This window comes from Clarias gariepinus, chromosome 15 (genome assembly GCF_024256425.1).
Source record: "Clarias gariepinus isolate MV-2021 ecotype Netherlands chromosome 15, CGAR_prim_01v2, whole genome shotgun sequence".
NCBI lineage: Eukaryota > Metazoa > Chordata > Actinopteri > Siluriformes > Clariidae > Clarias > Clarias gariepinus.
In genome coordinates, this window is record NC_071114.1 from 30591299 (window position 1) to 30607983 (window position 16685).

At 43.2% G+C, this 16685-nt stretch overlaps 1 protein-coding gene across 5 annotated transcripts in view; it reads left to right on the plus strand.

The window, feature by feature from the left end:
* The window catches only part of sox6 (SRY-box transcription factor 6), a 170434-nt gene that overhangs the window by 136530 nt on the left and 17219 nt on the right, over positions 1-16685 (plus strand). For all 5 annotated transcript variants that reach the window (XM_053512661.1, XM_053512662.1, XM_053512660.1 and 2 more), the window contains 3 exons: positions 2222-2396; positions 4012-4199; positions 14597-14702. In XM_053512661.1, coding sequence (XP_053368636.1) covers positions 2222-2396; positions 4012-4199; positions 14597-14702 — 469 coding nt within the window. The remainder of the gene's footprint in view (positions 1-2221; positions 2397-4011; positions 4200-14596; positions 14703-16685) is intronic.

The window sequence follows — 16685 nt, forward strand, 5'->3', positions numbered from 1 at the left end:
ACCCTTTTAAGTGATCTGTTTCTATATTTTTAAAAGCTGTGGTACAGTAGGTACGTATGGATGTAAGGGCATTGAATACAACCGCTTGAGTCCTTGACCCTGCACTCGAGATTCTGTGTTTGTTTTGGGACGGGGGCTAAATCACTGTTGTGCGTGGAGTTTGCAAAATGCTTGGCCATAGGATTGTTCATACGGCAGCAATTGGAAAACCAGCAAATGAAGCATTCTAGAAAAGAAGTTTTCTAGCTATGCACATTGGCACCATATTTGCCTTATTAGCGATGCTCTCAGTGCAAGCAATTCCACCACAACGAAGAGCTAATTACAAAGCTCTAGTCATATAAAAGTCTGGGTTTATATATCCTAAAGGTGTTCCATCTTCCCCGCAGTTTGTTTAGAATAACAAAATCTAATTAAAATGATATAGAATTAGGATATCTATAAAATTGTGAATTGCAACACAGCTCAAATCAGCACTAAGTTATCGTGATAGTATCGTATTGGCTGATCCCTGGTCATTCCCATCCTTATGAACTTGCAATGTGGACCTGGGACATTAGGTAGCATGTGAACTCGAACCATGCGGCGCTGATTATGGATAGTTTGTGTAAATGATACAGACTGTGCCATGGTTTACCTGAAGCCAGCGCCAGATTAGTGTTTTCACTGAGACCAGAGATTGGTTTCCACTTTTCCCATAAACATTTTGGGTAAAGTGTCAAGGACCTTGAATATAAATGACTACCCATTTATGTTATGATCTGTGAGCTCACAATTCACTAGTCTATCAGGCAAACAGAAATATTTAAAGCTCAAATGGATATCTCTCGTCTGGCTCTAAAAGTGTGAACAGGGACACATTTACCGTAAGTGAGACCCGGAGTGGTGCTTGACCCGAGCTTGTTTTTTAATCTGCATTCTTAAATCAGCCATGGATACTAGCGTACAGAACAGCGCTTTAAGATTGGAAGGCTCTTTGTGTAGGATGTAAAAAAAAAAAAATCTGAGTCATGACCAGTGTTTCATATTTAGTATTGAAAGAAGGTATGTACATAAAAAAACTCATAAAAAGGAGTCTTACGGTAGCGTTAGCTTAGCGCATAGTACTATGTCGCCATCAATCTGGCTTGACTTTTACAAGGCTCTCGATCCCTCATGCAGAACTGTGTGCACGAGGTTGCTATGGCTCTGTGCGCACACGGAGAATCATTTTTTAGGTACATGTGGTTTCTCCTCACAAAAGTTGGCAGCATTGAGAAAAAAAGATCCCGAAATCCTATAGTGTGGTCCAAGCCAAAAAAGATTAAAAAAAGATTCATCAAGGAAAAAAATGATAAGCAAAGATTTCTATTAATAAGGCCGTGATTTGGTGACCGTTCGCTCTTTAGATAGGAAAAAAAAATGACTAAACCCGATTCATCTTCGAACTGTTCCATCACCAGGCTTTCTCTCCCCTTTTACAGTCCGCTGCTGTAACTCAAAACACATGCACATTTGGAAACGTTTAGTTAAATATCACAATAGAGCCGGGGATAAATCAGTGATACGAGGAGTACTGCGGGCGGGATCTTCTTCAGTACGGTCGGGTAATGACGGGATTCGGGGACACGCTCTGTTCGGAGCTAGTGTGAATACAGCCCTCAATCTTTTTAGGAACATGACGTAAAACATTTGTCTTCATTCAGTCCCATTTGTTTAGCTGACACTTGTTACATGAACCATGTAATCTTTGTAATTACGACTTTGATCGACTATACAGCCAGCGTTTAGCTCTGCTAGGGCCATATGCAGAGATGCTGTGCTTAATTAGCTGGCAATCTGTTTTGTTTGACTATTTAATGTGTAATTGAATGACAAACTGTAATTGGCAGTCAGATTTCCAAGAAGCTCCAGGCAGTGTTCATTACGTGGTCCATCTGTTTGGACAGTGGCCGTCTTTGCCAAAAAAAAAAAAAAAAAAGGCCCCAAATTTTTAAACACTAGAAGTTCTCTTTAACATGGCATGGAAACACAGGTAAACAGACAGAAAAGGTGCACCTTAGAGAATCACACCACGGCTTAATTAGCTTGAACAAAACCCAGCCTCAAGACACACAGGAGCTTCGCCATGGCACGAAGCCTAGCGATGAATGCTCAGCTTGGCTCTTAGGCGGAGTCAGGCTAATTAATTGTCCTGATATCTCTTTGTTTGTCCTAAACATTATTTTTTTCATGTTTGCAGGAGGAGGGAACGCAGCCCTTAAACCTCTCGGCCCGGCCTAAGACAGCTGAGCCGGTGAAATCCCCCATGTCCCCGACACACAGCCTGTTCCCGGGCAGCAAGAACAGTCCGAACAGCCAGCCCAAGAGTGGCGGCATCCCCAGTCCGCTCGGCCTGGGTCGAGGTTCGTCTCTTGGTAAGGTTTTCATAATGAGCGCGTTCATATACCACCACTACTGAAACTACTGACCGATCACAACTGAGAGTTTTGAGATAAATGATGACCCTGCCATAAAATATAATATTCAGGATACAATACGGGACAACATTCTTTGAAAGATATAACTAGCACTGTTTAAATGTCTTCATTTTTCTTCCAAAGCTCCGGACTTCATTGTATTTTTGTTCTAGGCTTGAGGAATAGTTCCTAAAGCTTCCTAAAGGTCGTTGTTTTTTGTCTCTCATTTTCAGTCTAGTCCATGTACGTAAGCAGTTTCGGAGGAATGTGTTTTTGTGTTATTTACGCCACACAGTGACCTATGAATCATTCAAGCATAAAAAAAAAACATCTAACATAAGTTTTGACCCAGTAGGAAACAGGTGCAGATGATAACAGATGATCAGGCTGGTGATTAGATTACTGCTGATGCTGAGTGGTTGGAACAGACGAGAGGGGAAATGAGGTCGCTGCTGAATTTTTACATAAACAACCTGTGCTTCCATTGTATCTTTAGGCAATCAGGTGGCACAGTGGCTTAGTGGTTAGCACCGTCACCTTGCACTTCCAGGGTCCAGGTTCGATTTCCACCTCTGTGTGCATGGAGTTTTCTCCGGGTACTCCGGTTTCCTCCCACAGTCCAAAGACATGCAGATTAGGCTAATTGGCATTTTAATGAATGAGACTTAATGAATGAGTGTTTGTACGTATGTATGTGTGTGTGCCCTGCGATGGATTGGCACCCTGTCCAGGGTGTACAGTACCCCGCCTTGTGCCCTTAGTCTCATGGGATAGGTACCGGGCCACCCCGTGACCCTGTATACAGGATTAAGCGGTATAGAGGATGAGTGAGTGAGTGAGTGGGCGAAATGACTGGGGGTCAAGACTTTTGCACACTGATGCATATTTCAATAAATTGCATTGATGTGGTAATAATAGTGTTATTTGTCTTATAAGCCTGTTTTCCTTTTTCCCGCTGTTTTTTTAACATTTTTCAACACTCCCCTATTTATAACCCTAGTCCACTGCACTACCGTGATCCTTCTTGTCATATCACACCCAACTGCAGCTCATTCATCCCCGTGCACACTGCTCTATTTACACAACCACATCCCCTTAATCTTCCTCAAACCTTGGCATTACAGCCACCCTGGCGTGCTGGATCCAGGCGCTGACAATTACTCGTTTCAAAGCTCTCGGTTCACCTCTCATATTAAGCGCTTGTTTTTTTGCGGAAGTTACAACTGACTTTTTTTGCTAAAAACACTCTTTCATTAAAAGCGAGACCGCGCTGGTCGACTCGATTCATTTCCCTTCTTTCCATGGACCGGGTCTTTAAACACAGACTTGCCGTTTGTTTTTTGTTCTATTTCCGAGTTTTAACTGCCTCACCCAGCCTCACCTCACTTTGATGCACTAATTACAGAAAGGCATCACACACCATGATTGCTGCCTAACCACCCCCTCCTCCACACACACACACACACACACACACACACGAAGAGCTGATAACCAGACCTCCCAGAGTGTCATTTTTGTATTTTTGTGCTTTCAATCTGATGGTTTTGCTGTTGTCTGTCTCCACGTCCTGCAGATATCTTGTCTAACCTGAACTCCACGGCACTATTTGGAGACCAGGATGCTGTGATGAAGGCCATCCAGGAGGCGAGGAAGATGAGGGAGCAGATCCAACGTGAGCAGCTGCAGCAACACCAACATGGCATGGAGGCTAAACTCTCGGCTCTCACAGGCCTCGGTCTGCCCAACTGCAGGGCTGACAAGGTCAGTATCTGTCACTCCGGAGGCGTCCTGGTCCCAATTTCAGATTTATTTAAACGCTCACTTGTCCTTTACTCAAGTGTCACTTGGAGCGTGTTTCTTGAGGGTGTACCTCAAGTGTGAGAAAGAAACCTTAAGAGGAACCAGTCCGAAAAAAAGTGACACCAAAGTGGCAGTGCCTTTATGATTACAGGAACAGCAGGTCTAAAGCGAGGCCATTTCTGTCTCGGTAAAATGATCTACTTTTAAAGATTTCTTTAAAGAAAAATGTCTGATATAAGTCCAGGAGACTTCATGTGATTGACACTGGCATGGTCAGCGGGGCGTGTTATTGACACTGGCATGGCCGTATGTTTATTTGGTTCGTTCGAGGGACGTTTCGGATCCTCCAGCACTGCCCCCTGAGCAGGTCCGAACCGTGAAGTCCCGGCCCAATTAAAGGCGACAGACCCCTGGTGTGGAACAGTCCCGCTTTGTACGATGACTCCAAGGGATTCCGTTTAAAAATATCTTCAATCAATGAGTCAATCGAGGGTTTCAAAAATCCCTGCCCGCTCCCGTTTGATCGAGGCCACGTTGCCAGTTGGCCGTCGTAAGCAGGCGGTATCTGGGAGTGGAGCGCTATTAATATTTAAAATGTTTTAGCGCCTAATTACTTTCAACTAACATGCTTAACTAGGTCAATGTATATGTAAGAAAATCGGAGGAGCTAGAACTTTGAAGGACCAGGTGGTGTGGCATTAGGCAGAGGCTAAAGCATGTCCTCAAAACCGGGCATGACTGTAAGATATCTAACCAAAAGCCTTCAATCTGAATCCCGGATAATACCAAATAAAGCTAAAATCTCTTCTAGAGCTTTTAGAGAATTCCCAGGATTAAGAATACTATTAACTTCATTGTTGCTGTTTTTTTCTTGTGCAATTTTCTTCTTTCTCAAACACACTGCTCGGGGTGTATAGGGACAGCATTATGAGGGGATGAGGGGTTTTTGTGGAACTAGCACTTAAGCTTGTTATTCTTCTCGGGCTTTTGTTAGCGCTGGATACGGTATGTGAGCGCGTAGTCGCTACCTGCGTCTTTATCTCTCTCTCTCTCTTTCTCTCTTTTTTTTAACCATCCTCAGTCGTAAGTTATTCCCCCTGCTTGCTGATGTCTGGGGTTAGCTCATGGTCAGCCAAGCTGAGGAATACGCTGCGACACGACACGAACACTGCGCTTTTTAAACAATAGCTGAAAAGCTACGCTTGTCAACAGGCGGTACACACCTGTCTGTATTGTTCCGTGCAGGTAGAGCTTGGCGCGTCTTTTTTTTTTTCTCTCCCTGTTGCTCTTTTGTCTGGGTTTGACTTTGTTTTCTACGCCACATTCTGCATCCATTCATCTGCGTGTTTGTGCACTGAGCTCAGGAAAGCTCTGTGTTTTTCTAAGCAGCTCAGAGGAGGCGGCTAGCTCGTCACTCCTCACCTCTGTTCCCTGCCCCGAAGTCATCTTTAAGGCCTCCTGTGCTCTAGAAAAAGACATTAAGGTAGCAGTGAGATTTGATGTGCTTTCACTGGGGAACTTTGATGTGAGGGCACGGTAATTCTAGGAAGCCCTTTGGCATCTTTCAACGTGCACAAAGGAAGTGACAATAAATGATAATTAGTTTCCACAGGTAACAGATCATCTCCAAAAAAAAAAAAAATGTATTTGAAGTCGTCATTTCTGCAGTTTGTTTTATGGTGCGTTTTGTGCCAACGGGCCAATAAAAGAAAATGGCGTTGGTTTGTTTGTACTTTTCTTTTGAAGCCTGAAGTCTGTCTGCATCTGATAATGTAAATAGCGCTCCACCTTGAAGCTCAGGGTCGAGTTCAGGCTCGGGGCTTCATCACATTTGGAGAATCCATCATACGTTTTCATTCTGTTCTAGAAAGACTCTGAGACGATGTCCGCTCACAGCTCATGGACGTCCACAAACCAGCAGACGCAAACAATATGTCATCTAAACACACAAGCTTTCCCCTACCTGGACCTATTTGTGTATTTTTGCTGATTCTGAGACTAATCCCCTCTCGTGCTTGGACCCGTCCTGTGCCAGTTGTTTTCTGTCCATTTTACTGTATAACTACAGATTTAATAGGAATATTTCCAATATTTTTTTTACTTTTTTTATTTTTGTCCAAACCCTGATGATCTGGAACTTTATCCCAAACTCGTACGCATCACTCTTTGGCCTTCATGATGTGCTTTCTAACAAACTCGGGGGCCTTTTTTTTTCAGAACGCACACACTTTAATTGCGCACAGCTGAACTCCATTTAGCTAATCATGTGACATCTCATGGCAACCGGTTTCTCCAGACCTAATTCGTACGTTTCACAGCAACAGGGACGAGTAATTTGTAAATAATTTTGCAAACTCTTTTGATTTTTTTTCTCCCTTCCATTTCAGGATTATGAGATATTTTTTTGTGTAGATTCATGGCACTCTATAAACTGTATTTAAGCCCATGCTTTCTGATAGGAGTGATGCAAGAGTGTAAACTCAGCGTGTTCTTTATAGTTGTAGTCAGAAGTGTGTGTAAGCCACGATTACAGCACAGGCTGGCAGCGGCACACTGGGATAATACATAATCATAAACAGTAACACGGGCAAGGGACGATGGAACAGGAACACACTGCTCACGCCAAAAAAATATGGGTTTGGCCTTTAGCTTTGATTACGGCACACGTTTGCCATAGAATTGTTTCAGCAGCTTCATACAACATCACGAGTTTATTTCAATTCAGAGTCAAAAGTATTCACACACCTTGAACGTTTCAATAATTTGACTCAATAAAAATGCAAACACATTTTTGCCAAAAAGACGGGATACATCTTCCGCTACAGTTGTTGAAGGACGAGTCGCTGTTAATCACTGCAGCCGTTACCCAGTGCAAGTATTTGCTTATTTAAATCCAATCGTGACTTGATTTAATTGATGAAAAACAGAAACAGCTCAACTAGACAAATAGACAAATTAATAGAAGACAGATGGAACGCAATGGGATAACGACAGGACGGCAGGGGAGGTCACGTGACCAATCAAAAACACATGATGGGGATTCCAAAAAAAAAAAAATCAACGGCATTGGGAATCAGGGAATATTTAAACAAGCTGCTGTTATTTGAATGAGACACGACGGAGGAAAGCGTTATCAGTGGGCACGTGGCGGTGGGAAGAAAAGGCGCTCAGTTAAAAGCCTTTTCTTTGCTCAGTTTCAGAATATTAATATTTCAGCTCCGTATTGTACCTGACATAAATACTGGATGCCGCTTTAATAGCCGCCTCCTTGTCGACTGTTTGGGAGTTTATCATGGTGAAAGCTCGCCTGGACGATTCTGGAAAGGTAAGGTAAAATGGGATTAAGGAGAGGTTAAAATCATCTACTGGGGCTGTTGGAGGGGGATATTAAATATTGATTTATCCCGGTGTAACGACCGAGCCAGAGAGTGGGGCTAAGTGCTGCTTACAAATGGATCAATTCATCTTTTAATACAAAGTGTGTCCGAGGAGCACAATAAGGACAGGCTTCATCCTTCTTTCCTCTCTCCTTCTCTCTCCTTCTCTCTCTCTCTCTCTCTCTCCTTCACCGTCTCTCTGTCTCTGTCTTTTATCCTCTGTCATCTTTTTTTCTTCTCCGCACCCTTTCTTTTTCTTTTATTTTCATCTCTTGTCATGTGTCTTTATCTCAGCGTTGTCCCTTTGCACTGGCTTTTATCTAACTCTTATCCTAAAGGTGCTCGTGTAAAATATTCATGCTTTAGTCAACCTTGCTTGTTTTCCCTTCAGAGGGAAAAAAAAAGCTTTTATAAACACTTGTGATTTTTTGTTTTCTCAAATATTTATTAAAATAGAGCATTGTCTGAAGACTGCGGTTAGGTCTCTTTATTATTTATCATGCTTTTATCAGAAATGATTTTTTTTCCCCATTTTTTAAGATTTACATCCCGAGTAGAACCTCTTCCTGTTTCCCGAGGAGCGAAGTGAAAGTCTTAAGCCCTCCGCAGCCTGGTGTATTTTGGAAACTTCGCCATTTCCATTGCTAATCAAGCCGTTTCTGAGAGTCGATGCTATACAGGACGACATATGCTAAAGGAAGTAAAATGTATTCCTCTGCTGACGCTTTCCAAACTGTAATCAGAAAGGTGAAAGGCCAGTGTATTAACCTATTGAGCGTCTGCAGCTTCCAGCCTCTTCCTCTCCTCTGCATTATTGATGAGCTGGAACATTCACTGTCCTTCTTTCCCAGAGCAGAGGGCCCTTGAACAGTTAAAAATGGAGCTCCTCAAAATCTTCTCCAGCTAGCTTTTGGATGCCGGAGCCAATGTGCGCTGCATTTCCCTCTGTGTACATGTGGAGGTCTATTCAGGGCGGCGCTCACAAAGGCCCGAAAGTGTAATCTTCTCTACTCGGCAGCCCTGGAACCAATTTTCTGCTCCTTTTTCTGGAAATTGCCAGTCATGGAGTTTTTTTTTTTTTTTTTGCTACATAAGTAAATCGCGCTATACATGGATTCGGCCATCCAAAATTTCCAAAAATATGATTATATTCAAACCCAGTGCCAGCAAGTGCCTTTGTCGAGCATTGTTGCATTAAGGCTTTTAGATCAGTCGGTGCAAAACCTCAGTTTGGTGATTTTCGTCTTCAAGTACATCCGACTCTCCAGATTTATTGAGCGCTGAAATCCCCAAACGGTCCTGGACCGTAACCGGGACCTCCCTCGCTTGTCTGAATGTTCCACAGATTAAAAACTGACATCGTTTTTTTTTTTTTTTTTCCTTACAAAGCTGTGGGTTTGAGCAGGCACGTGGCCCAGCCTGGGATCGGTTTTTGTCTTCACTGAGATTCGTTTCTTCTGATTTCTACATAAGCAACAGCAGGGCTTCTGTTCAAAAACCTAACAAGCCCCTGCGCTAGCGCTCTGACCACAACAGGCCACGCTAGGTCGATTACGCGCCTCCATATTGGGACCAAACGTCTTGTAATGGTTGAAAAAAAAAATTCCCCTCTGTATCTCTATTCCTGATCACGAGGTCCTGACGGCCTGAAGTCGTTCTATTATTGTACATAGTTTGTGCGATAAGCGAAGAAAAAACGAGGTCGCTCTTAACAGGTCCTTGAACAGTTCAGGGTCATTTAGAACTACAGGACTCATAAAAAAAAAAGGAGGAAAAAAATCCAAAACAAACATGAAACAGAATGAACAGCCTGGAGAGCTGGACAGCCGAGAGATAAAACGGATCATTTCCTCGCGTGAAGTTGAAAGGTCACATGTTGTGGCTGAAGTTGTTCTGAAGTACACGAGACAAAGTTGTCAGCCTGATTCATAATTATGTGGAATCTCCTGCTCGACATAGGAAACGAGCTGGAAAGTGAAAGCGCGTGTTGGCGTCACGCCACGGCTGGGGTTTTCTCCCGTTCTCTGACGTGCTGCTGCAGTTTTTCTGCACGATTAGAGCGGCGAGCAGCTCCGCTCCGATTCCCTGGCAGGCCACGGGATAAAACTGGATGCTGAAAAAACTTTGCCGGAGGACTGGAGGCCCGCTTTTGTGGAAAAAAAGAAAAAAAAAAGACAGAGAGACCGCATGAAAGCTCACCGCACAAGCACATGTGCTTAAGGCTAGATGAAATGCAGAGCGAGTGACTACTGGGAAGCCGTGCAGTTATAAATAACCTTGTGATTGGTTACACGAGGATGGAAAACAGATGAGAGGCTAAAACGGATGGCGAAACGTCGCTATAGGACCACCGCAAGCTTTCGAGAAAGCAGAGAGCTACAACTTGCTGCGTGCGTTCCCTCGGCACTCCTTCACCACGGACCGTACAAAGCTGTCCATTATTCAGGCAATAACATGCGCATTCTCTGCTTTCAGCACCAAGGCAAGGACATGATGTGAACGGATTTGCGCCAAGCTATTACACGCTCCCGTGTCGGTGTGTGTGTGTCTTTTTAATCTGCTAAGTCTCATGATATTAGCCTTATGCACCTGGGGGAAAGAATCAAACTAAATGATTAACTCTGCACCTGTAGAGATGTTTTATTCAGATAAAACTCGAAGTGAAGAGAAAAGAAAAGAAAGAAAGAAAGAACGAAGGAAAGAACGAAAGCAAGAAAAACACCCAGGGCCATATGCCCTGAGCCGGGCCTATTTATACCGGGGAAAAGCATCACGTTTATAAGTAGAGACGAGCCACCAGCACAACACGACTCCTCCTGCACATGTTCTGCGGCCGGCCTGATTAAAGCTCTCGCTACACCGATGACACGGTGCTCCTGGCTCCTTTCCAGATGTTCCCGAAGTTCCAGCTGCCCATTATTTCATCGTGCCACCGTTTTACTGTAAAAAAAAAAAAAGTGGGGAGGGAAGGAGCAGAGATTATTGTGGGTGACTTTTCCACTTTTTTTTCCACTTGGAGCATGAGGCTACAATTTTAGTTGTGGTGTAGAAGCGCTTGCTGCAAGCTGAGGGAAATTGGGGAAACGCCAGAGAGGTCGCGGTTAAGCGGGGAGGGGCGCTAAGTGCACCTCGACTTCGTTCTTGTTTCTTTCTTGTTTCTTACATTTTTGTTGTCATAATTAAAAAAATAAAAAATTCCCCCTGCTTGTGTAGTGTGTAGTGCACATTATAAATATTCTTTACAGCATAAGGCTTACAGACCTTCAGATAAGGAGCGCCTGGCTGGACGGGACCGTCCCTGGATACTGCACATCCTTTATTGCTCCTCAGTCGTAGAGTGATCAGTAAAAATTTAATGACATCATAAAATAATAAAAACGCCATTAATTTATCACAGCGCTTGATGCAGCCGGTAGTAAAGTTGAGATGAGTTAAGTTTGCTGAGTTTTTTTTTTCCGCCCTTCTCTTCAAAAGAAAAAAAAAAACAGAAAACATGTTGTACATATAAATGAAGTGCAATTTTTCCTAATGCTGTGACATAAATTACAGCAGTGATAACCAATAAGTATATAAAACCCAGTGTGTAAAATTTAATGGAAATGCAGCTTGCTCATGCGGCGCACATTTATCCTAATGCTCGTCTGCACTGTTCTGGACCGCTCGCTCAATTGCGTTGGATTTAATGCGTCCTGAACTGACCGCGGACTCGGGGCCGAGTCTCAGTCCGGCTCTCTTTGTTAATTGGAGGACAAAAATAAATAAATAAATGAATAAAAACAGAGGTGTGGAAATAAAGACGGAATCCCTCCCGGCTCACAATCGCTCCCTGTTGACTTGTTCTTTTAATTACATCTCCGTGGGGCGAGGAGAAGCTTTAAAGCGCCGGCGGTTATTAATGAAACTCCGTGATGGATGGGTCTTGTTCTTTTTCTCTTCTTTTTTACGTCTCAGGTCCTACAAGATGCTTAATGATCATGAGTTTATAAAAGGCCTTGATTGATCAGAGAGGGCAGCTGAGCACGAGGGAAGGGAAGAAGCGGCTAATTTATTACGCTCACCCCCTCCAAGACTAAACCCCCCCCCGCAAACACACACACGCACACACACACACAGATGCACAAACACTCGCGTTGTCGCAGAACCCTTTTCCAGCGCCAGACCATCCACGGTACATCGCCCGTTCCTCATCCGACTAATCGCACATCCGTCAATTTGTCATCGAGGGCTGCGTGCTCTTTTCATTAAGCGCAATAATGTGGCCTGGTGATGAATACGCTAACGTAGGAGGTTTCACACGGAGCGAGGCAGCTCTATCTTATCCTCACAAAGCCGCCGGGGCCCAGCGGGAACCGCCTGCGTATATCATAATTAGAAAACACTTAAAGTAAGCAAAGCGCAGTCAAGACAGGCAGTTCTTAATGACAGCTCATAAGCAGGTAGTAGTTAATTGTACATCAGAATCACTCGGATGGCCATAAATAATGATTGTTCCCTCGAGCGCGATGGGAAATTGCTGTACTTCCTCCTCCTTCTCTCTCTCTCTCTCTCTCTCTCTGTCTGTCTGTCTCTCTCTCTCTCTGCGTCTCACTGATTCACGCTTTCTGTTTGAGTGATGGTTTCAGAATAAATAACCCCGAGTATTTGCGTTGATGGTTTGAGAGTTAAATTGGAGCTATCCTTTTTATCTGGTGGTGCGTGGACAAAAATTGTCTACTTCCGCGCACGCATCCTGCTGTCCCGCTCTGGAGGATGGAAACTAGATCTGGATGGTTATGTCTACTTTTAACACGTATCACAGAGGTCGGTAATCACATCCGTCTCTTCAAGAAACATCATGATTTTAAAGAAAGTGTCATCTTTCGATATACAGCACTGCAGCTAGGTTTGGTCAAAAGCGCTGGCTTGGAAACTGAGATATACTAAATAAAATTGATATGAATTATAGGTGCATTTACTAAAATAGATTTTTGTTTTTCTTTTTTGTATAGAATATATTATATTTGGAGCATTTTAGTAAAAGTTAGTTCTATTTGTATGTTTTATGGTCAAAGGTGGTCGATATTAAACATAGGACATAGGAGACAAAAAATATAAGCGGCATTCGAGCCAACCCGGGACTTTTAATTCTACAGAATAACAATCGGTTACAGTCTTGAGAGTAAAAACTCCCTTTATGTCTCTATATAATCCCCTGATACACCAATGCACTTATCCCAGTGTTTCACTAGTATTTGGACACCATCAAGGTAGACATGTCTGGAACGCCGGCCTCCCAGGAACTCCTTTGTTTTAATTGATGACCAGATGTGTTCTGTTTTTCCAGTGCACTGGTTCTGCTCATAGTGCCCACAGCACCACGTACAGGAACTCGGCTGGGAGTTATTGTCACGTCCCCCGTACAGTCCTGACCTCGCTCCAAGATCCAATATTTTCACATGCATGAGATATTAAAGGAGTTCCCAGGAGGCTGGCGTTTCAGACGGGAAGCAGGCAGTCCTGCATAATTAAAAGTCCCAGGTTTGCGTTAAGCACCCCTTCATGATTATCAGGTCTTATTACTAGACACCAGCACTTGCAACTCGCATAGTAAATATAAAACTTTGTGTATATACTTTATAAAAGACCTGCAGTGACATTCTATCTAAATACACACACTCAGTATGGAGCCGTCCCCATTTTGCAGCTTTCACTCTTCTGTGGCCGTCCACAAGATGTTGGAGTGGGAATTTGTGCCTGTTCATTCTGTAGAGCGTTTATAAGGTCAGGCACTGATGTTGGATGAGAAGGCTTGAATCGCAATCTCCGTTCCAGTTCATTCCAAAGGGGTTGAGGTCAGGGCTCTGTGTTAGGGCCGGTCGAGTTCTTCCACACCAAACTTATTCTTAAAACTTATTTAATTAAAAAATTCAACAGGTTTGGTCAAATAGAGTACACAAAAACAAACAAACTAGCAAACTAGACACCGTGGCTGAGATGCGTAACTGCACGACACTCGTCCCAGACGACATACAAACACCTAAAATGGTGTTGACTCATGAAGCTTGGAGCCGGTGTAATCGTGTTTTAGCTGCACAAACAAACAAACACGAGGAATTTAATCTGGCTGAAAGATTCACCTGCTCATCATTATACGTTGTCTCACCTGTGGAATAAAAAAAAATTTGAAGTAAAGGGAGAGGAATAAACAAAAGGGATTCCATCATCTCCCAGTGAGCCTGAGTCACTCTGTTTCCCTGTTTCTTTGTGAGAGATGATTTCGAGTCAAAGTGTCGTGTGTTTAGAGAAGAACTGAAGGCTGCGTTAATGCTCGGGAGTGAAGGCAGCACTCACAGGCAGAACTAGGTCATTTCACAATGGGCCTGAACAGCGGTCGGCCTTCTTCCTCTGCATAATACATTAAGCGTAATGTGCGGCCACTATTCAGCCGGGGCCCCCGGAAAACTGTTATTTTATTCCGTCGGCGAGCGCAGACATGACATTTAATATTGTTCCCGGGTGCGTGAATGACAGGGTCTCATTGTGTGTCGAGTATGACATGACGCCAAGTTTAATCGGAGCAGAAAGTGACACGACAAAAGGGAAAACACGGTGCATTCTTTAAAGCGCACGCTCTGAATAAATGATAGGCAGCCGGCTCAGGAGGCCGGCCTGCAGAGATTACAGAGGGGAGGGCAGCAAAAAGAGAGGGAAAAGAAGATAAGGAAGATCTGCTTTTTTTCCAAGTGGTTGTGATCCCATTATGCAGATGTCATGTTAGTACTGTAGCGCTGACTCTTATCTGAAGCTGCTGAAGAAGAGTTGGAGGACAACAACCCTCACATCGCCGCCTGTCTTTCATGTTCTTATGCATCATACGTAGAGACAGAAATCAGGTTTGGTCATGGGTTCAGAGATAATTGATGTAAAAAAAAAAAAACAAGACATACAGTGTTAATGTGGACTTATCTGTGTGTGTGTGTGTGTGTGTGTGTGTGTGTGCAGGACCGAGTCCACTTCGAAAGTCTGGGGCATCATCTGGGGAAACTGGGAGATGATGGAAAGCTGGGACAGAGAGTCATCGACCTGACCAGGCCAGAGGATCTAGACGGTACGTCTTTCTTATCACGTCGTCTTCTTTTGAGACGTCTTTCTTCACTTCCTGAATTTTCTATGTTATGCAGAATTCTGAGGATCTTCATATCACTCTTAATGGATCCTGTTTCTAAACGAGTGTTTGGGTTTAAAGTTGTTTTTTGAGGTTAAGTAAAAAAGCAGTGATCCCCGGATGGACAGAATAATTCTGTTCTCTTTGCTGGAGCAAAACGAGTAAGAGAAAGAGAAGAGACAAGAGCTCTGATACAGTAGGAACCAGAGAAACCGAGGGTCTAAACGCTCTTCAAGTTCAAGATACAGTAATGGAATCTTCCGCAGAGTCTTTTCAGTCTTATATCAGTAGATAAAGCAGCGTTAATGTTCCCACCACGGAGTGGATTCGTTTTTAACATCAGCGCATCCTTGAGTGTTTTATCACATTGTTTGTTCACTAACCTTTTTTTTGTTCTCATAAAGTTAATGAGACAAAAAAAAAGTATATAGTCATGCGTGTTTCCAAGAAACTGCAAAAAAGTTCAAACTCCACAAAACCGTGTAAAGGGTAAAGTTACAGCTTCACCTCTGACTGTTACAAAGCTCTGACACTGGAGACTCCTTCCATCAACTTTATAGGAAATATCAATGATTCTTCTGATTTTTTTTGATTCCATCACTGCAGACATCTTCTGTTAGACCGGCGTCCTCTGGCTCCTGTCGATCCTAATGGAAATGCTTTTGAGATTCTTAAAAAAAAAAAAAAAAAGTATTCCTCTTTAAAAGGACTGACCGGGTTTGTGTGCTTGTATGGCTGCGTGTGTGCGAGTGTGTATGTGTGTGCGTGTGTGTGTATGGCAGACTCCAGCTCTAGGTTTTGTGAGGCATTCACAGTTAGGTGTTTAGAGGACAGGCTGGAGGACAAAGCAGGCCCTTCTCTGTCCGAGCCGCGGGACGTCTGATTGCACTTACTCGACAAAGCGTCATTCACCTTTGTGGCTCTCGAACATCAATATTTCGAAACAGTTTCCATGACACTCTATGAAACAAAACACACAGAAAGCACTGTTTAGGATTACGCTTTTAGAACAGGATGGATCTTTGTCTGAGAGATGGACTCAGAAGACAATTAAGAGGACGAGTACAGGGAGCGAGTAGCGCCGCAGCGTCATGAGTTGAATCCCCCTGACGTCGGTCTCGAAGTCTCGAGCTAACGAGTGGGGCGGCTCATATTTTACCCCCATCTCTGATGGATTAAAGAAAACATTTATAAAAATTATGTATTCAAATACAAATTATGTATTTGTATTCATATTGATTGTTAAAGAAAAAATATTGGATGTTTTTGTCATTTTAATAAAAATACTTAATTAATAAAAATTTATTTATATGAATTAAAATTATAACTAAAATAAATAAATTATTCATTTATTTATTACATTTGAATTTAATTTATATATTTTATCTGATATATAAAACTAATTTCATTACATAAACTAAAAATAGCATTAAAGGGCTCCCAAGTGGTGAGACAGGTGGTGGCATATCTGTTCTCTCCGACACTAATCACAGCGACACGCGTCAGTCGTAGGGTTTTGTGAGCTCACGCAGGTGAAAGTGGGCGGATAGCGCTTTTCCTGTGAGTTACACGGCGCCTGAGCAGCAATTTGATTAGACGCAGTCTGTCGTCACATGTCCTGGAGGAAGCGTTGGTCATCTCGGTTGGTAGCTGCTGTTTGAGCCCCAAGACAGAAATTATGTAAATTATAAATAATTATCAGCCAGGATACAGCGCCCCCTACAGCAGACAGAGTTAAGGGCTCGACAATGGAAGCCTGGTGGTGCTGGGGCTCAACCCCCCCCGACCTTCCGATCCGTAACCCAGAACCGTTTGAGACACGGCTGCCACTCAAAACACCTGAATTTTTGGATAATAATTCACATTTCTGAGCCAGATTTTAGCTAAATTGGCTATTTTGTATGAGCTAAAGTTTAGAAAATTCAA